This window comes from Panthera leo, chromosome C1, assembly GCF_018350215.1.
Source record: "Panthera leo isolate Ple1 chromosome C1, P.leo_Ple1_pat1.1, whole genome shotgun sequence".
Taxonomy (NCBI): Eukaryota; Metazoa; Chordata; class Mammalia; order Carnivora; family Felidae; genus Panthera; species Panthera leo.
The window spans coordinates 34,568,183-34,590,436 of record NC_056686.1 but is presented as its reverse complement, the minus strand read 5'-3'; the positions used below and the strand labels follow the sequence as shown (position 1 = coordinate 34,590,436).

The following is a 22,254-nucleotide window of genomic DNA, read 5'->3' as shown; positions in this document are numbered from 1 at the left end:
TTTGGGGCTGAGAGCCTCCTTGATGAGCTACAAATGAATGAGTCCTCAGATCTGTTTTAAGGAAACCACTGCCAGTATCATTTTGGATACTCTATCCTATAGTATGTTTGGAAGCACTTGGGGGAATCTCATCATGTCACTAAGCTTATGAAAGCCTTGCCCTTGCCCATGGGTGTGCCAGTTGGTCCCAGCTCTGAGCTGCATCACCTTTGATTAGCAGCCTGCTGGGGGAAGGGGCTTGACTAAGAACTCCCTGGCAGTCCTGACTTGTCTCATTTCCCGATACTTTTATCTGTCACTGCAAGTGCTTGGGCTCCCCTCCTGAACTAATTAAGTTTGCATGTGTTTAGACACATTGCCAAATAGGGCTTAGCAAAGCGGAACTGAGCTACATCTCTTTCTGAGTAGGGAAGGAAGGGTAAATGAATGCTCTTCCACAAGGGCCAGGGAGAAGCGTGGATGACATGGAGTGGGTGTGTGTACACATGATAGGCATTCTGCCCTGGCCCTCTTAGGGACACAGGAAGCCTGCAGAGCAGCCTTCTGATTGGCTGGCAGGGGTAGGTGAAGGCCGACTCTCCAGCTCTCTTAGTGAATTGGGCATTCTAAGAGGGTTGAGGATGGATAGAAGATAGACTCTGATGTATGATTCTTATCCCAAGCACAAGCAAAACTGAATGTCTAATTCACTGGGGTCTACAGAGGGAGTTTGTAGGGCTGTGTGCTATTTGCTGCCAGCCTGATCCTACCTAGCCCCCAGGCCTAAAATCACCTGTGTGGCTAGCAGGGTGCCAGAGCAGCTTTCTTTCTAAGACAACTTTTTGCCCAAAGACCCCAGTTTCCCCTGTTCAGTCTTGTGATCCCTATGAGATGGCCTCAAGGGGAGGTGGAGGGAAAAAGTAGTATTACACAGAATCTCCCCACCGTAGAGGTAGGGGTTCAGTCTAATGACTCAGTATAGTGAGGTGATAGCTGACAGGGTGTTTTCATGTCAGACTAATGCCTGCCTTTTCCCTAGCGCCGGGTAGTCTGTGGTCTGAGATGCTCTGTGGCAGAATGTACTTGGGTGCTGTCCTCTCCAGACAGCAGATATGGGGGCATTACTATGGTATGGACTCCTTCCCTGAGGTAGGGAGGGAGGGTATTTCCCAAAGAAAGTAGTGACGAAAGCCAGCTGCCAGCCATGGTCAGTCCTATAGCTTGGAGGACAGTGGGTCAGCTTCCTGGCCATGAAGAGGCTCTCGGTGGGCAAGATTGGCTCAGAGTCCAGACCAGGCTGCCAGTGCACACTGAGTGTGTGTGGCAGGTGGGGAGGGGATTCTGGAGGTTGTATAGGAATTCTGGGCCTTTGAGCTGTAGCCTAAGCCCAGAGAGAACAAGAACCAGACCTTCTGCCCTCCCTTCAGCTTCCCTAGAGCCCTCTCGTCAGCAGAGGTGCATCGGGTTAGCCCCAAGAAGGCAGCTTGAGTTGATGGGGTCATGTTTCAGCTGCAGCTAATCCAAGTCACTCGATATAAATCTCTCCCTGCTGCCTCTCCCCTCCCTCCCATCCCCAACCCACAGACAGGGAAATGAATCCTGGCCCTCGCCCTGAATACATCATGGCAGGCCTGCCTCTAATGAGAGAGGGCCATTCATTGTAGGGTGAAGCTCCCTGCAGAGCCTGGGATGCCATTAATTAAAGAAGAGCCACCTGAAGCCAGTCGTGCGGTGCAGGCTGCCACGCTCAGATGGAGTGGCGGTGGGGTAGCCTCGTTAGCCTGACAGCTCCTTGGGCCGAGAGTTCTTGGGCTCTGAGGAGCGAGGGGTGCCCCGCCTCCCCCCAGAGCTCGCAGGTCTCTGGGGCCAGCCTACTCACAGAGACCTGAGAGTTCCTTCCGACACATGTCCTGGGGCCTGGCACTAGTGGTAAAGGGCTCCTGAGTATGGGCCTGGTGGGATAATCCATTTCCTGTGGGCAGACCCTAGAGCAAGAACAGGTTTCCATGGAGTCCATGGGGACTCCTAGGTCCCTGCCTGCATCCCTTTTCCTCTCTTCTGCTTGTGGTCCTGGAGCCGCAGGTCAGCAGACAACTCAGCTTGTGTCCTTGCCTTGGAGCCTGGGTTTGGGGTAGTTGGTCTGCTCTGGAAGGACTTTGGACCTGGGGGGCACTGGGGAGAAGCTCTGTTATCTGATCAGTAAGTACAGTTCCTCCTTGGCAGGCAGAGCCTCTGGTGTTCCACATTCTGGGTACTTTTGAGCCTGAATGGGGGGCTCTAATGTTGGCTTCATCTCATCCACTAGGAAGGTAACAGAGTCTAAAGCACTTTAGTGATTTTTAGAACTCCTGGAATGGAAGTTTTGCTTCGTTAAAATCCCGATAAAAGATCAAGACGTTTGTGTAGTAACTGATCAGGCTTTGAGATGTTTATGGCAGTGGTGGGAGTCTCATGTTTTGGCCTGCTATAGAGCCACTGACTAGATGGATATCTCTTTACTGCTTCATTGTGAGGCAAGTGTTGCTGCCTAAGTAGTAGCCCCTGGAGTTATACTCTTATACTCCCCTTGACCCTCTGTGAGGGTCTTATTGTCTCCTGTTTGCTGGCAGGAGGGGCTGTAGGCACTGAGACCTTTGCATAGCCCAGAGTTGGGGTAGCTCAGCCAATGTCTGTCTAGCTTGTCAGGAAGACAAATTGGTCCTATGGCTCTTCAGGACTGTCTCTGGAAGTCTGATTCTATGGCAGAATCTGACAGGCTGCTTCAGAGGGCCTCAGAACGAGCTGGTGGCATGGCTTGACCATATGTTCCATCTCTGCTTCCCCACAGCTCACCTGGTACAGAATAAAGGCTGTCACTGCTTCCTAGACCTGGGACTCAGTCTGCACTCCTTTGTGTTTTGAACATTTCTGGACCTTCCCAGGCCTTGGCCACTTATTTGGGCTCCTCTGTCCTCTGGCAGATAGGGACTGAAGATTGGAGGGCTTGTCCCCTGAACTCCAAGGAGAAGGAGTTTGCTCCTGGAAAATATTTTACTTTGGGTGAGATAGTTTTGTGTTTTGTTTTTTTTTTAAAAAAACCTCTTTGTGTGACTCTTGAGACCCAACTTTTTTTTTCTATTTTTTTTAGAAACCAAGGTATGAAGTAGGCATGTTAGGGTACATAAAGTATACAGATGTGAAGTGTATAGCTTCATATATTTTTATACAAGCATGCACGTGTGCAGCCACCACCCAGATCAAGGTCAAGAACCTTTTCCATCATCCTAGAAAACGTTTTGTGTCCCTTCTCAGTCAGTAATGCCCTCTGCCTACCAGATGACCACTGTTCTGACTTCTATTACTTTTGGTTCACTTTGCCTGTTCTGGACTTTTAATACGTAGAACCATACAAAATGTACTCTTTTATGTCTGCCTTCCTTTGCTCAACATGACATATGAGAGAGTCCTCCATGGTTGTTGTGTATATTAGTAGTTGGCCTTTTCATTGCTGTATAGTTTTCCATTGTATTTCCATACTGTGCTTTATCTCTTCTCCTTTTGTTGGACTACAGTTTTTCTTTACCTCTCCGGTACATGTTTGTCAAATGAGTATGTAAATGTTCAGTCTGATATGAGAATCTCCCTCATCCTTTAAAACCTAATTCCAGTCCTTTGGATATGTGGTCTACCTGTCTCTTCTGGAACCTGCACTGGCTTCCCTTTTCTCTGAACTCCTGTGATAGGGAGAGCCTGGCCCCAGGCCTGTGGAAGTGGCCTTTGAGCCATACCGACCCATTTAATTATATTTTCAGCAGATGTTGATTGAATACCCACCGTGTGTCTCACACTATTCTAGGTATTGAGGACATAGCAGTGAACAAAGAGATAAAACTTCTAAAACCTCCTGCCTTCATGGACTTTACATTCCAGTTCATACAGCCAGCACTGCCCTCTGGCCCCTTGGACCCTGATGCCAGAAGAATCTTGGTTTTGTCCAGGCTTCTCTGTCCTGTGGGATTCTGCAGGAACTGGGTGTCAGTGGCCCTTGCCACATTGACAAGGCCTCTGTAGGGCTTATGGGCTTTAGTGTCCCTCTCTTGCTGCTGCTGCTTGGCAATGAAAGGGTGTCTCGATATTGGTGCTTCCCTTCCACTATCCAGGAGTCTGATTCCCTCCATGAGAGGAGAGAATTAATCTCCAACTTTCCGTGCCTGTAAGTTGAGTGACCTCTGTTTTGTCAGCGTTGCCAATCTGTCCTCTCACTCCCAGCCAGGGTAATGGAGACATTACTTTGTGCTAAAGCAAACCACAGTGGATGTTGTACCAATCCAGGCACTGGGAACGACGGAGCAGTCTGATGATCTCCTCACAGGTGCACAGGCATCGAGAGACTACAGGGGCATCCACACCTGAGCAGCTTTGGCCCTGAACTGCGGTTGGCAGATTCAAGAAGAGAAGATGCCCTGCCATCATATTCTCTTTGACCACCATCTGTGCCAGCGGGGTGGCTGCTTCAGTTTGGTCTGAAATAGGTTTCCTATGTTAGACTCCTAAGAGCGCATGAGAGGCTGCAAACACCCCAGTGAGGAAGAGGAGTCAGGAAGCAGCGGTCTTGGAAGGTGAGGGCTGGAGAACTCAGGGCTGCAGCTGGCGTAGTGGCCCATGCCTGAATGATCTATGGACTTTGGGGGCTTAGCTCAGTAGAGCTCGGGAAGGATGGCTGTGAGTGGGTGGGATAAATTTTCAGTGTCCCTGGCTAAAGGGTGACATACTCAGACTTGATAGTTCTGTAAAACTGTTTCTTCCAAAGCCTGCAAGGATTTTGGTTTGGGGAAGAAAGCCAGCCAGCCCAGAGAATCCCGGGAGCCTGACAGGCCTTTTTCTCTGCGATTCTTTCTTGCAGGCAGCCCGAGGCAGCCTGTCTCTTTGTTAACAGAGTGACAGCAATGTGACACCATGGAAATAATTACTAACAAATCACGGTGCTGACTGCAAACAGCTCTCTGTCTTCAGAGGCATGTCAGGGTGCATTAGAGCAGGACTGGAGGAGCGGCACATGTGGGGGCCGAGACGCAGCCTGCACTCAGACGCTCTCCTCTTCTTCCCTCAGCCTGACCCCTTTCTGCTATGGCTGACTCTCCTGCTTGTGGCTTGAGGAACCAGCTGGATAAGTGACATGTGGCTAGTCCCACTTCCTCTGGGCAGGTAGCTAGGACTCCCATCTTTGCTAAGGAACACCTGGGTAGTGATGAGATCCAGGAGTTTTTTGATCATGGAGCCCCCAAAAGGTGGAGAGATGCACCATTCCTGATTTACTCTGCCAGTTGGGACCAGTTTCACCTACTAGTAGTTTTGGGGTGATGGGAAATATTTGCTCCAGCTAGGCCCAGAATGTGGGGGAAGCCTTGCATCTCAGTGTTGGCTCAGCTCCCCTCCCCCACAGCTCTGGTTTCTTCTTCAATTGCCATAGTCAATTTTTGGTAAGTCGACTTTGTCCATTCCCTCTTGGTTAGCAGAGTGATTGCTCTGACTGTCAGGGCTGTAAATAATGTTCCTGGTGTGTGTGGCTGGAGGCAGCCGTGTGGGGTGGGGAATGGAGTGGAAGGAGGAGCAGCACTCTGAGGGCTCCCTCACCCTCCCCCCTCCCCTCTCATACAATATTTATCCAGGGATGGGAGTCAGATGCAGCGACCTCAGGGGTCACCCAGTTAAATAGCTTCTGAACCTCCCTGCATTCTAATTGCTGCAGTTGTCCTTTGCTCTGGAGACTTCTCCTCCCCATTGTCTGCTGAGGCACACACTAATGGCTCTCTTCCCTGGCCCTGTTGGGAGGCATACTGGGGGTGGGGAGGGTGGGGAGGGATAGGGCTCATTGCTACCTTCCTTTCCCTGGGGATAAAGGAATCTGGGGCCTACTAACAAGTGGCTTTAGGTAGGAGGAGCACAGACCCCTGCCTCCCTTTTGCTCCTTCCCCAGAGCTGGCTGGAGAAGGAAGCCAGGCAGTGGGCTTGGTTTATGGGGCTGAGGAGCTGCACCCATTTTGAGTCCTTTGAGCAGAATTGTGGGACTGGTGACTCTTCTGCAAGGCAACAGACCCTTGAGTACTCATCTGATGAGCATCATCTTGTGTTGCCATGGATGGTCTTACGTGCAGGGTTTGGAAACTTCTAATGAGTGATATTTCCTGTTGGAATATCTGCATTTTGCCCAGAGATTGGCCAGATGGAAAAGTCTCTTTGGTCCCTTGGAGGTCGATTTAAGTGATTGATGATGGTAGCAGGTGTACCTCATTTGGTGACTTAAGAGTGGCATATGCCACATGTCTTCACTAGGACCTTCTTGTAAACGTCAGTTATGCTTCACTGCAACTCTTCTCTTCCAAGGAATTCTTATGGAAACTGCCATCGAAGGTGCTGACCACTGTGTATGCTGGAAGTGCTGGTATTCCAGCAGTAGCCTAAAGTTAGCCCCTGTTGAGAGCTGCTCTGGGCCAGGAAGTCGTATGCTCGGGACTATAAGGAGCACCAGGTGATCAGGACAGAAAGAGCAGCACGTGCATAACTAACTACAGGCTGAGTAAGGTGGAGTCTGAGAAGGCTACAGAGAAGATACAAAACAAATGCCATGAGAACCCAGAGGAGCACAGTAGAGAGACTGAATGGGGAGTATTTTTTAGCAGGAAATTTTGTTTTAAAAAATACTAAAGAAAGCCCAATATTACAAAGTATATAAGGGTTGAGCTGCTCTGGTTGAAGCTGGGGTGAGACCCTGCCATTCTTCCTCCTGTTCCCCCAGTCCTCAAAGTAGCCTGATGTCCCTTCTAGAATCCTAGAACCCCACTGAGCTCAGTTTAAAAACCACTAGCCCATTCTAATGCCTACCCCGAAGGGTGACTTTGTGTAGGCCAAGTGCGTACATGTCTTGAAGGAGTCAAGGGAGCTGGGATCAGGGCAGAGGAGATCGGTCACAGACAGGGTAAGGGGAACAGTTGTGTCCTTGAGTATACTGGAGCAGAGAGCAGTCTACATCCCAGAACCTGACCGCTTGCAGGATGCCTCTCTGTGGAGCCTCCAGAGGGCATCGTAGGCCACACAAAGGCAGCTCAGGCAAAGGGTCAAGATGGCCATAGGCCAGGTGGAGACTATAATTGGGGGGATGAGTGAGCTATCTTGGAAACAGCTCAAATTGCTAAGGAGCTCTTGATTTCCTTGACCAAAAAGAATAGCTCATCAGCTGAGACACTGGCCAAAGTGCTCTGAGAACCTCTTGTCAGCAGCTCCCCCTCCTCCCCCTACCCTACTCCCTGCTGCTGCCTCTGCCATTCCCTCTGGGAGAGAGCTCTAGCCAGGTCCTGGTGGCAGCTCCGACACTTCCCACAGTCACCACAGGTGGGGCACTGTGCCCTTTCCTTGGACAAATTGTCATTGGGGAGACTCCGGAGAGATGCTTGTCTTATTGTTTCACTGGAGAGGGTCTGGGGAGATAGAAGGTATTTGACTTCCTAAACTATTTGCAGCATTGGGAAAGTGCATATTCTACTGTTCCACAGGGTGTTTGTGGCACCAGCTGATCAGGACACCTGGTGTGCTTCTTGTGGTCATTTTTGTGGGCTCTGTGGGGGACAAATGGTTGGCAAGTGGACCAGCAAGCAGTGGAGCAGGGAAGTGCTGTTTACATATCAGTACCTTTCAGAGGCTTTGAGCAACTGCTCGGCAATGGGGATTTGAGGTTGGTTCTCTCAGGGAGGACTGGCAGCCTGGCCTATGGGGCATCCCTCTGCTCTGCCTGTATTCTGGTTTCTGTTTGGGAACTCTCCAGAGCAGCATGTCTGGGAACACTTCCAGCTGTGCCGCCAGACCCAGACGCAGGTGACGGCCTTTCGTCTGTACCATAGGGAAACCAAGAGGAAATTAAATGTCATTTGCCCCCTGCACAGCAGGTCGCTGCCAGATCAGACACTGCTGATCAGAGCTGTGCAGAGGGTACCCCAGGGAAAGCTTATGTCTGCAACCATGCCCTCTGAGCTGTGGAGACTCCCAGGTGATGGCCTGGCTCATTCCCAGGGCTTTCTCTGCCAGGCTGGGTTCACCCTGGCCTGGAGCCCAGCCCTGTGCTACATGGCAGCTGTGGCCTATGCCAGACCAGAGGTGTGTGTGTACCAGTGGGAGAGAATGGAGGGGAGGGGCAGGGCCTGACAGTAGAGGACACACAGGAGACAGTGAGGTGATCAGCCCTTCCTCAGAGAAGCTGCATGCTGTTTAGAATTAAGAGACTTGGGTTCCAATCCTGACTCCACTACTTACTAGTTGTAGGATTTGGGAAAGTCACATTCCTACTCTACCTCCATGCCCTCATCTGTACAACGGAGATTACGATAAGCTCTGACTCCTGCCACCTGTGGGGAAGTACTTCTTTTGGACTGGTGTCAGAGTTTCCTCACCACTGCTCTCGCCCTAGATCTGGAAGGATGGCCTGGAGCCCCTTGCCTGTGGGCCTCCCTGTGAAGTGAGATGGCTGAAGTTGATGGGAAGTGGGGTGGACTTAAGTCTGGCCCAGAAGGCACAGCTGGTGATCTCCCCTCATCAGAGGCCTTTCCTTCTGGTCCTGGTCGTCTGAGCTAGGCAGCCCACGGCCTTTATGAGATGAGCATGGGTCATGGTGGTCACCCTCCCAATTGCAGGGCTCAGAGGGGGCCCCCTCCAGCCTCACACTTGCACTCTCCTTGTGTTGGGAGGACCTTAGGGCTTGTCCCAACCCCTCCCTTTCCTTGAAGTCCTAGCTGTGGGCCGTAGTTCTCAGCTCTGCAATGACATTTATTAACAGGGCTTTGGGAAAAGATGTTTTAATACTGTAAGGTTCTCCCTAGAAAACTCCCTACCCCCACCACCACCCCCCCCCACCCCATCTGAAGCATGGCTGCTGGTGGTGAAATTCATTAGTGTTCCCTGACAGGCAGTGGCGACAGAGGCACTCGCTGTCTGCTTCCCGCTCCCTCGCTCTCGTGCTCCTGCTTCACGCACACTGATATTTAAAGCTGATGGGCTGCTTATAGACTTCTTGTACCATGACAAGTTTGGGGAGGGGAGTGGGGGAGGAAGAGACAGACAAGGAGCCAGCTGTCACGCTGGTATTTCAAACAGTACTCTCTCCTGACCCTTTGCAGGCTCCAGCAAGTGTATCATCTTTCTGAAGTCTGTGGTTGGAATTGTAACCTGCAGCTGTCCCAGAGGATGGGGGCAAGTGTGGGAGCAAAATGGGCTGAGAAGTCGGCACTCTCTCAGGGTTGTGGGCAGGCAGAGAAGAATGGAGGGACAGAGTGTGTGTGTGTGTGTGTGTGTGTGTGTGCGCGCGCGTGTTCAAGCAGAGAGGACCGAAGCAGAGCGTAAGTGCTCCCCAGCAGTGCTTTCCCATCACCAGAAATGGGATGGCCCTTTCTTAGTCTTCTCTCCTGGAGTGATCATTATGTTTCATGCTGTGATTATCTTCTGGGTGGCCTTGGAAGCTCCCTGAGTCTAGGAATCAGGTTTGATTGGCCTCTGTCCCTGAGGGTCCTGAGTCTCAGTGATACCCAAAGTATGTGTTGGCAATTGAGGTAGAAAGTTTTCCCATTTTGTGTCTAGACTGGGGCCTTGACTTTTGCTCCCTCCCTCCTATTTGTGCGCTGATTCTTTAGATTTGGAGAATGAATCCCAAGTGCCTCTTCCATGCACAACTCTTCTTCTTACCTCAGAGCTTCTTGGAATTCATTTTCTGTAGTTGATGAGTATTTTTGGAACTTCCCCTTTCTGTGTCATCCCCAGCAAAGCTTCTCCAGTATATTTTTCATGCCTAAGGCACTGTCTTCTCAAGGCAGGTGGCCTGGAAGCCTCTCCAAAGGCTGTTGCAGCATTGGTCACAGCTGATCTCCTTTTAGCCAGAATCCCTTCTGTGAGTGTTTATGTATGAATATGTTTCCCTTGGCTGGCTCCTGCAACCTTCACAGAGCAGGGCACGGAGGTGACGTAACTTGCCCAAGGACACATGGGCACTTGACCAAGTTGTCTCTTAGTGCAGCAGAGCTGTGTGCTGGATGGGGGGTTCTACTGTACTCTCCCTCTCCCCTCCACCATCAGGGCCCTTCTAGTTCCGGGGTCTGCAGTGGGGGAGCCATTGGGGAATGGGCCTGACTCCTCTACACCTGGCTTTTTTAGCCTTGTCATTGTCATCAGTGCTGCCATTGGCTTCCTCAGTTTCAGCACAACTGTGTGTGTGTGTCTGTCTGCCTGTCTGGGCGGCAGAGAGGGGTTACTGGACACCCCTCTAAAAACCCTGGACATCTCAGGGTAGAGAGTAAAACCAGAATGCTGCTTCTATCTGTAGACTGAAGTGTATTCTTGAACTGACCAGGATCATCTCTAATGTGATCACCTTCTACAACCCCTCCCCCTGGCCTCCATCCTTAACCCCACCCTACACTCTATCCTGTAGGCTTCTAGGAGGGGTTGCTGGCGTGGGGCTGCTGTCTCAGGCAGCACCTTTGTCTCCCTTCCTGACCTTACTGATCCCTGCATTGCCTGAAAGCACTGAGGGCTCAGCCTGCCCGGGGTGGCCCAGGCCGTGTCTTCTGCCATGGTGCATCTTGCAGGTGAGACAGAAACTAACCAGCTTTAATAAGTAGGAGGCTTGAGCATTAATTTTTTATACATCAGCGGTGGCCAAGTGAGTGAATTCAATTATGAGTCTGCTTTCTGTCCACCCTCCTCCCCCCAGTGTGGTGGTTCACAGCAGAGACTAAGGAACCTGTTGAAATGAGAAACCCCTATTTCCTAGCTTGACCCCCTCACTAATTCGGGTTAAATTGCCACGCTGTTGCAGTGGTGACACATTGTGCCTGCCTCTGTTTGTACAAGAGGATGTGGTGGGGGAGGAAGGACCAATTTGCGCAGAGATAAAGGTGTCGCGGCAGATAACTAACGTCCCAGCCTTACACCCGCTCTCATTGTAGCTCAATTTGCTCCGTGTGGAAGCCCAGCCTTCCCTTCTTGCTTCCTTCCCTCCCCTTGCTCATATTTTACCTCGATGCCACAGTGTAATGATGCCCTGCGTAGTGGGGGAGGAGATAGGCACCTCTGGCTGACAGCCCTTCCCGATAACCAAATTCCAGCCCATCCATCACTAGCTACTCTCCTCAACTTGAGGAAAAGTGATCTTGAAAGGCGGGCCGTTTATCACCCAGGGTCTGTTTATCTCCTCTGGTGGGGGGAACGGAAACAGGAGAGACAAAGAGCTGTGTCCCCAGCCAAGTGCTGCCTTGGCTGGGATAGTCTGCTGGTGCTGGGTGCAGACTCATCACACTGGCTGTGGAGTCTCTGACTAGGTGCACCTCCCAGGCTGGGACCCAGTGGGAATGGGACCTTTCCTGAGGCCTAGGAAACCTGGCAGTTCTGAAACACAGGACAGCCAGCAACAACATTGTGCACGCGTGTTCGTTTCAGAATGGGCAAGCATAGAAACCCAACATGGCCATGAGCCTCACTGCCCCTTATAGGTGTCCCTTTGGCAGGAGCATACATCTGGCTGATTGGCTGGGTCTGTTGGCCTACTTCTTCCCCATACTGGGCCTTCTATCCCTCCATGGTGTAACTGTGACTTTGAAGAAGACCGAACCTTTCTCCCTACTCTTTCCTTTGCTCCTTAGTACTCTCCTTTTTCTACATATCAGATGGGACAAAATAGTTCGCCCTTGCAGGTGAGCTGTATGTGCATCCTCAAGCTTTTGGGTACCAGGATTGACAGCCTACATCACTTCAAGATCCGGGTCTCATGGCTTTCACAGAGAGGCAGAAAGGGATCACATATGGCTCCAGATTCAGCTGGCCTCCTGCTCTTTAAGGGCTCGAGTGTGCTAAAACTGAGAGTGACATATATCTCCCTGATTTGGAGTTGCCCCTAAGATTTACAGAGAGAGAAAAGCACAGAAGGAAGAGTGTGCATAACCTTTGCCAGCACTGGTGCCTGCACTCCTGCTGCTCCTGGCTGATGGTGTCTGTCAGTCTGTCGCTCAGACCTCCGTGGATGCTGCTGGCCTCCTCAACTCAATCCTAGCAGTTCTAGTAGAGCCCCCCAGCTCTGCTCCAGCTAATCTTCAAAGCTGAGCTCCTGTTCACAATGGCTTCATCCTGCCCCTACCCATTAGCGAGGGTGGTGTTCCCTTAATGAGCTAGTCCCCTGCCTTGGCTGGCGCCGAGCTGGTCACACCTGTTTGCCATCAGGGCTGTCTGGGCCCAGCCCAAGCACTGGGCTGCAGGTGGTGGGGCTGGATGAGGGGTGGGTAGGGAGGGCCGGGTTCCTTATGCTTTGTGCCCTATGCTTTTGTGGGGGGGGGGGGGGAGTTTCCTGCACCCCTCTTCCTCCCACACTCTTTTCTTTCTAAGTGGAGGAAGGCTCTCTGCTTTCTTTTTTGTTATTTAGAAGGAGTAGGAAGGGAACTTGAGAAATACCCCATCTTTTCTAACTCCTGCCTGGATGGAGTAGCAAGGAGCTAGTCAGGCATCTTTGAGGAGGGTTTGATGTTCTGTTTTGATGGCCCAGTGTGATGAGAGCAGTGTCACATGGTGAATGCTGAAGACGGAGCCCCTCTCTAGCCCTAGGTCTGATAGTACTTGGAAACTGATTATATCCCTCAGTTTAGAGCCCATGGCAGGGCTGGGGGCCCTTCCTTAAAGGGGGCCCCTTACGTTCGTGAAGCTGAAGGAAGTTTTGATTTGGTTGAAAAAATCTCATTCCTTTTTATGGCCTGGACATAATTGGCTCTTTTCTATTGGCCATCGGTGATGTCATTCCGACCCTCATAAAGAAGGGGAAATCACACCTGTGGACTCGGTGCATAAAATTTCATTGGGCAACAGTAATAAGCATGGCCAGATGATGTTTGGGCAGTTGAGGAGCTCTGTGCCCAGTGATTCCAGCTGCATGGAGACCTGGGCACCATAAACCTGCCTGCACGTTCATGCCCGCAGGCTAGTCCAGGGCCCACTGCCAGTGGCTCTTTTCCTGGGATCAGTATCTGGTGGGAACTCAGTATTCAGACCCTTTGTGCCAGGGGGACTTTTGCCCTTTTACTTTCCAAATTAGTGGAACCGTGTGCCCACTGGTACCCACTGATCCTAGCCTTAGGCTCCTAAGAACCTTGGACCCAGGTATGACCTTGAGCAGTAACCACCATGCTGTCTGCCTCTCTAAAGCCCCAAACCTTGCCTTTCCAGGGACTGTAAAGAACTCTGAGCGCATGTGCATGACTGATGCCTTGTACAGTCAGAAGGCTGAGATCCCATTTCTAGTTCTCCCTTGGATTGTTGTGTGATCGAGCAAATCCTTTTCTTCTTTGGACATCAGTGTCCTATTTTATGTAGGAGATGGCTACTACTCTGACCTACCTTTCTCACAGGGTTTCTCTTGGTGTTCTCTAAGCTGGGTAGGGTTCTGTCTTAGAAATGTGTAGCTGTCTTCCCGTGAAACTCCCATCTGGAATTTCAAGTTCTGGCATATGGCTCTGTGGCTCTGTGAAGATGGGCCTGGACCTGCTACATTTCTACTGCTCATGTCCTGGAGTCACAGGGCTAGGACCACCCACAAACTGGAGGACTCAACAACCTGAATGCCTGTGAGTCTGCAAACTTTATGTGTATCTGCAAGTGACTAGAGCCTGGGTGAGAATTATAGTCCCATCCTCCTCTGCTTTAGTCAGTCATGGGATACAGATAGCACTCAGGGTTGCTGCTGAGCCATATCTGAGGCTGCCTATCCAGCCTGACTGTCTAGTCTGTCTTAGATGTAGCCCCTCTGGTACAGATCCTCCCCCTAGAAGATCAGGCAAGATCCTACTGTGCTAGACCCTTCCTACCTGGGTAGAAATGTCTACCTTTGAAATCTTGCTGAAGAGGGAGCCTCCTACCCACCCTGCTGCCAGGGCTAGCCCAGCCAATAGTACTCCTGATCCATGTCATCTAAAAGAATGGGGACACTGGGAATGGCTAAGGGTGAATATGATAGGTGGCCCGATTCTTGCTTTTTCCTGGCCAGACCTCTTGACCTGTTCCTTTGCAGATTCTGCTGCTTCTGGTTGCCCCCTTCACTCACAGGCCTTAATGTGATTTTTCAAAAATAGCTGAGCTCAGCAAGCATTTTCACAAATAACAAGATAAGAACACAAAAGAAAAATTGAAGGAAATAAGAAAGTTATCCAAACAATATAGTTCTCCTTAGGCAACCACATTTTAGCTCCTAAGGCTATCTTTCATCTTTCAAAAACCTTGCTGGGGCACCTGGGTGGCTCAGTCAGTTGGGCATCCGACTTCGGCTTGGGTCATGATCTCGTGGTCTGTGAGTTCAAGCCCCACATCAGGCTCTGTGCTGACAGTTCGGAGCCTGGAGCCTGCTTCGAATTCTGTGTCTCCCTCTCTCTCTGACCGTCCCCTACTCATGTTTGGTCTCTCTCTCTCTCTCTCTCAAAAATAAACAAACATTAAAAAATTTTAGAATTGAGGGAGTCCAAAATTAGAGCTGGCTGGTGCGTGTAGTGGGTTCTATGTGTGTGACAGTGGTCTTGATTTCCATTTTAGCTCAGTAGAACTTATGAGACATTAATCTGGGCCATCTCCCAGCATACTCTTCCCTGCTCTCTCATCTACTCTCATGGCTTTAATTTCATTTAAATTACATTAATGATTCAGCAATTTATATCTCCAATCCAGACCTCTCCTCAAAGTGGATATCCAGCTGCCCCTTTAGATGTCATCCCACTGCCACATGTCTCCTAAACACTTTGAACTCAGTAGATATTGAGTGCTTGCCATGTGCCATGCATGTATGTAAAACTGCATTCCCAAACTTGTGCCTCCTTCTGTGGTATTTGGAGGTGAAGTAGTAAGCAGTCACTGTGATTTAGGCAGAGAATTTAAAAACAGTAATAAAAATGATGATTAAATACTGGTCTGCTCTGGGTGTCAGATATCCTCTCTATGCCCCTGCCTTATTCTTTGTGTCTGATTCTGAGTAGAATGAAACCAGCCAAGCCATAAGCCTTTGAATTGGGCTCTACCACTTCTCATTGGGCCTTGCATCCCACTTGATGGCCAAGGCCTCCTTTACGTCTCTTCTATCTGTTCCTTGCTTGTTACCTCTACAGCTGTTGTCTAGTCTCTGAGTTACTACCCAGCTTTTTTAGTGTATTGTTTTTGCTGGCCCCAGAAAAATCTATGTAAATCACAACTATTCAGAGCCTCTCTATTGCCTATGGCCAAGCTTAGCAAGAAAGTTCTGTGATCTTTCCCAGCTAATATTTTTGGTATCTTCCTCCATCTTTTCATGTACCCCAGTGCTCCAACTTAAGGCTGTTTAGTCTATTTCTTTTATTGTCCATTCCATTGAACAAATTGTGAGCCCCTTATAGGCAGTGGCTAAGTCTTAACTTTTTGAGCTTTAAGTGCCTGTTTATTATTAAACATCAGTAAATGGTTGAATGGATTTATGTGGGTAAACATTATATCTAGAGGGAAAGACCATTTATAAATTATAATTTAAAGAAAAAATAACAGGCTCTTGGGTTAAATTCTGAACTCTTATCCTTTTGCATGGTTTGCTCTATCTGCAAAAAGCCTATTGCTAGAGACTTAAGGGTGAACTGAAGCCCCTGTCTAGCCAGCTCCACGTGTTCCTTTTCTCTTTCCTCTTGTCTTATATCCCTGCCTCTCTGTTGTAACAAAACAGCTACAAACTGGTGCATTGGAAAGAACATAGGCTTTGGGGTGAGACAGACCTGGGTTCGTTTCTTGGCACTGTCATTTTTTAGCTTTGGGACCTTAGGTAACCCCTCTGAATCTCATTTTCTCATCTGTAAAATGTAGGCAACAATAGCCACCTCATAACGTCGTTCTGAAGAATCATGTGAAACTGTAAGTAAGATCCTTAGCATATTGTAGGCCATCAGAAAATAGTAGCTGCTTGTATTTTGAATAGAGTCTCCCAAGTTTTCACATTTAGATCTGGAGCCCAGTGTCTAGGGTGCTAGAGGTGGGGAGCCTTTCTTGGGCAGGGTAGGACCCGTGACTAATGGGGTAGCCTTCTGAGGTCTATTTGCATTTCCTAGATTCAGACTCCATGCCTGGGACAATGGGTGTGCCCAACTTGTTCTCTTTTCCCTTTCTTGTAGGCTCCCAGGTCAGTGCCAGTACTTGGGCTTGCCAGTGGCGGACTACTTCAAGCAGTGGATTAATCTGAAAAAGGTACTGTGTTCTGAGCCCCACTCTGGTGCTTCCTCTGGGTTTCCTGTGCATCAGATCCTGTCCCCTCTTGCTTTCTTTACACATCTCTATTCTTCTCTTTTTGTTGTCATCACTTTCCTTTTCTTTCTGTTCTTCTCTTTTCTCAACGTCCTTCCTTCCTCTTCCCTAGTTAACATGCACTGTAAGGTTGTGGGCCCTTTCTGGGAGTGGGGAGTTGCTTGGGGACCAGGCCGAGGGGTAGAGTATGATACTGCCCTATGTGGTGTCATCCAGGTATGCAGAGAAGTCCCAGTGAAGGGAATTTTCCAGATTCTTGCTCAAAACTAAATCACTGAGATGAGCTACATTTCCTTTAGGAGAGATGTGGCACTAGCTAAGCCTTTGGGAAAGTATACTTATTTGATGTGGTCATGAGTATGGTCTCTGACCCTCCTGACTGGCCCTGGTATCTCCATGTGGTTGAGAGGTAGAGTTGGTTCAGGCTGGCTGTGGTCCTGCCTAGCCCTGGCAGAGCCTTGGTCATGTGAGAAGGACTGTGCACAATAGAGCCCAGTTCCCTTTGAATTTGAGGAAAGAGACTGACACTAATACAACACCAAGTATCTGGGGAGTGGGTGCTGGGGCTGTGGGCTGGGAGAAACCCTGTGTAGCTATGAAGTTGGGGCCTGGCAGAGGTTGAATTACCCAGAAAACTACTTTCCTAGTGTGTGCTACACTAGGTAAGCAGAAGAAAGAAGGTACAGGAATAGACTCCCAAGATCTCTGCTCTGTTGGCATCCTTTCTCCAGGAGGCCCAGTCCACTGGGGAGACTCACACCCATAAATCCTTCTGAGGTAAGGACAACAGCCCTGAACGCCTCAGGGACCCCATGTTGCTGGTTAGCTTAGTGACTCCCAGGAAATCAGAGAAGAGAGAACACACCAGAGATCAGAGTAGTGGCTCCCAGGGGGCCTTAGAGAAGAGAGAAGCCAGTGAAGGGTAAAACTAGGTATTGTGAGGATTTGGGTCTTGAACTGGGCATTCAAGGAAGGTGGAATATGGGTCTGAAGAGGAGAGAAGACTTTCCAGCAGGAGGAACAGCATTCTTTTGGTGTGTGTATGGGCTGGAGCTAAGTGAGCATGTGGAGGAACAGTAGAAGAGAATGACCTTGGACTTAGTTCCATAGGTCTCAGGGCAGCCATTCTTTGTGGCAACATTGTGAACTCCTTTGCTTTCCCCTGGTACTCAGGTCCTCCACACCTGGTCCTTGGCTTGTTTGTATTTTGACACTTACCCACCTCTCCAGCTAATGTCTCTTGGGCCTGAGCAGCAGCTACTTACTAACTTCCATCTTTGGCTGAGGGGACCAGGCTCTGTCCTACCTTCAGGTCTTGGCCTGTGGCCTTATCTTTGTCTGAAGTGCCCCTTAGTAATTTTCATTGGGCACATTCCCTCTTCTTGAAGATTCAGCTCAGGTATCACCTCTTCTGGGAAGCTCAGCAGTCAGTCTTTTATCTTGAGACTCCTTGACCCTTTGGATACCTGTGATCTTTGAGTGTTGAAACTGAGTCCAAATATGTTTCCTTGTAGACATGTCCATCTGGAGCATAGAGACTGAGGCTGGCTCCTTTCTGTGTCTGCAGTAGCCAGGTCAGTGGTGGGTACAGAGTATGTGCTCAGTGAATAGTTGCTGGCTGGCTGACTGATCTTTGAGAGCTGGCTCCACAGAGGCCCTCTCATGCAGGGCTTGGCGGGCTATGCATGAAGGTGTGGCTAGGCCTGTGCTCCTGAAGATAGCATGCCAGCTGTCAGAGTGCATCTGAGGCTGCTTGCTGGCCTCAGCAAATGCAATGTGAAGGCCCGGCCAGGCGAGGCAGGCGCTGACCTGAACAATTGCTCTGTGAAGTTCACTAGACTTTTTGGTGTCTGGATAGCTCCCTGCCTCCAGGTTCCTTGGCAGAGAGGCAGGAAAACAGCCGACCCGTGTGTTAACATTGCCACTCAGGGCTACCTTGATGCTGCAGGGGTTGGAGGCAGGCTGTCCTGAGCCTGTTCCGCTTGGTTCTCTGCCAGACTGTGCTGAGCCATAGAGGGGGAAATGGGTACAAGTGGAAACTGGACTCTGTTCCCAGTTGGCCTTGTGATTGCTTCTTGGTAGGTCAACTGAGCAGGTCTAGGAAAAATAAGAGTGGCATGAGGAGAGTGGCAATAGAGGGGTCTAACCCCTTCTCAGCCCTCTAGCCATATCATGTTCCAGCTGTGCCACAGGATCCAGCAGGAAAGATGACTTAATTACAAACTCTGGGCCAGTCCTTGTGAGCAGCCATTCAGGACAGAGAGGCTGCATGTCTGACCTTTATACTACATGAGTTAGTACAGGCCACACAAAGATTCCTGCTCCCTTAAAAAGAGTAACAATAAGAGTAAGCCAGAGAGGGCATTGCCAGGGTTGCATGGGTACTATGCAGTGTATTATTCTATGCTTTCTTTCCCCCTGTGTGACCCAGGCCCTGGCTGTCTACAGGGCCCTCTCCTGTACTTGATCTTACTCTTTCCTCCCTACTTTCCTTCCTTCCCCTCTCCTGCTCAACTCCAATAGCGGAACTTTGCTCATGGAAAAAGTAGGGACGGTCTTGGTCACCAAGACTTGCCCAGTGAGTGAACTGGGACTGAATTCACTATCTCCATTTTCGAAGGCCTCTCCTGTCCAGAAATGGTGTGCATTGCATCAGGAAAGAACAGTTTTTCAGCAGCCAGGTTTCCACATCTCCCTCCTCCACCTACTTCCCCTGTAGCAGAGTGGAGCAAGCCAATGTTTGCTGACATTTGGAGTGTCATTGAATGATCTTATACTCTTATTGAACTGTCAGCTTAGAGAAGACTTGGGGCCCTGCTCCCAGCTCCCTCTAGGAGGTCAGAGCTGTCACTGAGGAGCCAGAAGAATACACACACACATACACACACACGCATGCACGCATGCATAAACATACACATGTTTACTCATGTGAATGAATATACCCAAGGAGGCATACCCAAAATTGTATGTATGTTTCCATTCATACAAATGGGTGTGTATATATATTCACATAGTCACCTTCAGAAATACATGGCAATATACACAGGTACAAATACACTTATACATTCCTATTCATAAAGCATTAAGACACATGCATATGTATATATAAACATACCCATCTTCATCAGTAAACACATATTCTTGAGTGCCCTCTGTGTTCTAGGTACTGTACCAGGCCTGGAGATATAACAGAAAAGATGGATATTAAATAATTCTAATTGTGTTGTAAGTCCTGAGTCGTGTTATCATTTGATAAGGGGGCCTGATTTAGGGGGTCACAGTCAGAGAATGGTTTCCTGAGGAAGGGTGTCTCAGCTGAGATCTGAAGGATGAGTAGGAATTAGCTAAGCATGTGGCAAGGCCCTGAGATAAGGAGAAGCCTGGCAGCTTCATGGGACTAGAATGTAAGTGCCATGAGAATGGAGAATTTTTGTCTCCTCTGTTCACTGTTCTGTCCTGATCACTTTTTTTAATGTTTATTTATTTATTTTGAGAGAGAGAGAGTGCACGCAAGTGGTGGTGGGTCAGAGAGAGAATCCCAACAGGCTCTGTGCTATCAGCACAGTGCCCAACATAGGGCTCGAACCCACAAACTGTGAGATCGCGACCTGAGCTGAAGTCAGGAGTTGGATGCTTAACCGACTGAGCCACTCAGGCACCCCTGTCCTCATCACTTTGAAAAGTTCCTGGCACACAGTAGATGTTTAATCATTATTTGTTGAATGAATGATAGTCTGGAGCATAGTGAGTGTGAGGAAGAGAGGAGAGTTGCATGGGATGAAACTAGAGGAGGAGGCAGGGGCTTGTAGGTCACACTTTAGATTTTGATCCTTATCCTTAGGGTAATGGGAAACTATTAAAGGACACTAAACATAAGAAAGGTATCATCTGATTTGCATTTTGAAAAAGCTCTTTCTGGATACAGTATAGAGAGCGCTAAGAGTTGATATGGGGGGATCAGTACTGGTTTCTCTTAATGGGGTTATAGTTGGCATGTTAAGATGGCAAATCATTGTATGGGCAACATTGCTGAGCTTGTAGCATCTCTGTTCCCCCAGTTCACTGAATGCTAGTAGTGCCTTTCACCAAGTCATTGTGACAACCAAAAACATTCCCTCCCTGCCATGTACACATACATTTCCAGGGGCCTAGACAGGGGTGGGAATGGGGAGGCACTGTCCCCTAGTTGAGAACCACAGAATTAGACCATTGCTATATAGTCCAGGTGAAAGTTGATAATTATTGGGATTAAACTTATAGCAGTGGAAATGTAGAGACATGGATTGATTTTACAGTGTTAAATGGTATAGTCAGTTCTGCTATAGTGCAACATAGACCTTTTTAAGAATGACCATGCTATGAAAAGTTGTAAGAAAAAGTTGCAATAAAAATGGGGTTAGGAGCATAATACTCAGAAACTTCATCAGTGACATATGAAAAAGATAGGAATCTAAAAAAAATGGTAGCATAATTTTACACATGTTAAATCGTTAAGAAATACATAAATACTACAATAAATATGGCACTCTACCTTGAAAAAACCCTGAGGTTTGCTTGGCAGTGGGCATGAGAAAGGTTGCAACTTGGGAGTTATTATGAAGTGGTGGAAAGAGAGTTCTCTGGAATCAGTTGGAAAGTTGTAGCCAGATGGATGCAGTGTATAATACATGTGGCAATCTAGGAAGCTGCTATCTGTTTGAAGTGTAAGCATGTGTATATTTTGCATATTCTTACACAGCTCTCTTTAGTTGGGTATACTTTCCTGTGTTTATAGCGTATGGACAAAATCACACATAAACAAATGCAAAATTTGCATTATGCTCAACTGTTTACTAATACATTGCATTGGAGTGAATTTGCTCTTTTAAAACCAGTATTATAGCAAAACTGACTATACAGTAGATACAAAATGGTGATTGATTGGCTGTGAAGGTTGATGATGGAGGAGGAAACCACAGTGACTCTAAGGTTTATGATTTGAGGAACTGGATGAATTGGAATGAATGTACTGATGTCATGGAAGAAGGAGAAGTTTATAGATTAAAAGAGAAGATGAATTGGGACATGCAGAGTTTAGATGCTTTTCAGACATTCTTGTGAAGCTGTTGAGGAGGTAGTTGAATATAAAGATATGGGATTCAGGGATAAGGTCTGGCTAAGAGGTACAGATTCAGGGGATCTCTTGGTGGATGAGTGATCATTGAAGCCATGGGAGTGGAGTATACAGGGTGAGAAGAGAGCAAAGCCAAGAATGAGCACTGAGAGATACCTACACTTGATAGATAGAGGAGGAAGAATCAGACATAGAGAAGAAGGAGTGGTCACCGATAGCAGTGGTAAAAGTTCTTGTTTATTGATCGCGTCTTGTGTGCTAGACCTGTATTGTCCGGTATAATTGCCACATTTTTCATTTTATTTCAGTTTCATTAACTTAAATGTAACTACACTTTCTTGAAGTACTTTGAAGTATATTTAGAACAACCTGGGTTGGTGAATTTACGTTTTCAACTGTTAACTGTTTAAAATCTAAATACAGATCTAGTATTTCTGATGATGATTTAGCATTTGAATTGAGATGTATTGTAAGTGTCAATTGCACACTTAAATACACAACAGTTCATTAATTTTTATACTGATTACTTGTTGAAATGATTATCTGTTATTTGCATATCTCTATTTTTCACGTTTAAGGTTGAGAAAACAGGCACGTAGTGTTGATGAAACTTGCTCAGTGTCCCACGACATGGCAGAGGTAGAACTTAAATTTAGTTTTGCCTGACTCTTTGTGCTAAGGAGAGTAAACAGGGTAAAAAGGAGAGAGTAAAGAGTGATAGAGAAGAGGTAGACCAGGAGAGTGTGGTGCCACAGAAACCACAGAAAGAAAGAGTTTTCAGGACAAGGGGACTGGTCATCTCTCGGAGAGCCGCATAACAGAAAGACTGAAATACAAGCACCAGACTGAGACACAAGGACCTT

At 48.4% G+C, this 22,254-nt stretch overlaps 1 protein-coding gene across 8 annotated transcripts in view; it reads left to right on the top strand.

Moving 5' to 3' along the window:
• The window catches only part of ERI3 (ERI1 exoribonuclease family member 3), a 127,920-nt gene that overhangs the window by 49,284 nt on the left and 56,382 nt on the right, over positions 1 to 22,254 (top strand). For all 8 annotated transcript variants that reach the window (XM_042950773.1, XM_042950778.1, XM_042950776.1 and 5 more), the window contains one exon: positions 16,149 to 16,221. In XM_042950773.1, the coding sequence (XP_042806707.1) occupies positions 16,149 to 16,221 (73 nt within the window). The remainder of the gene's footprint in view (positions 1 to 16,148; positions 16,222 to 22,254) is intronic.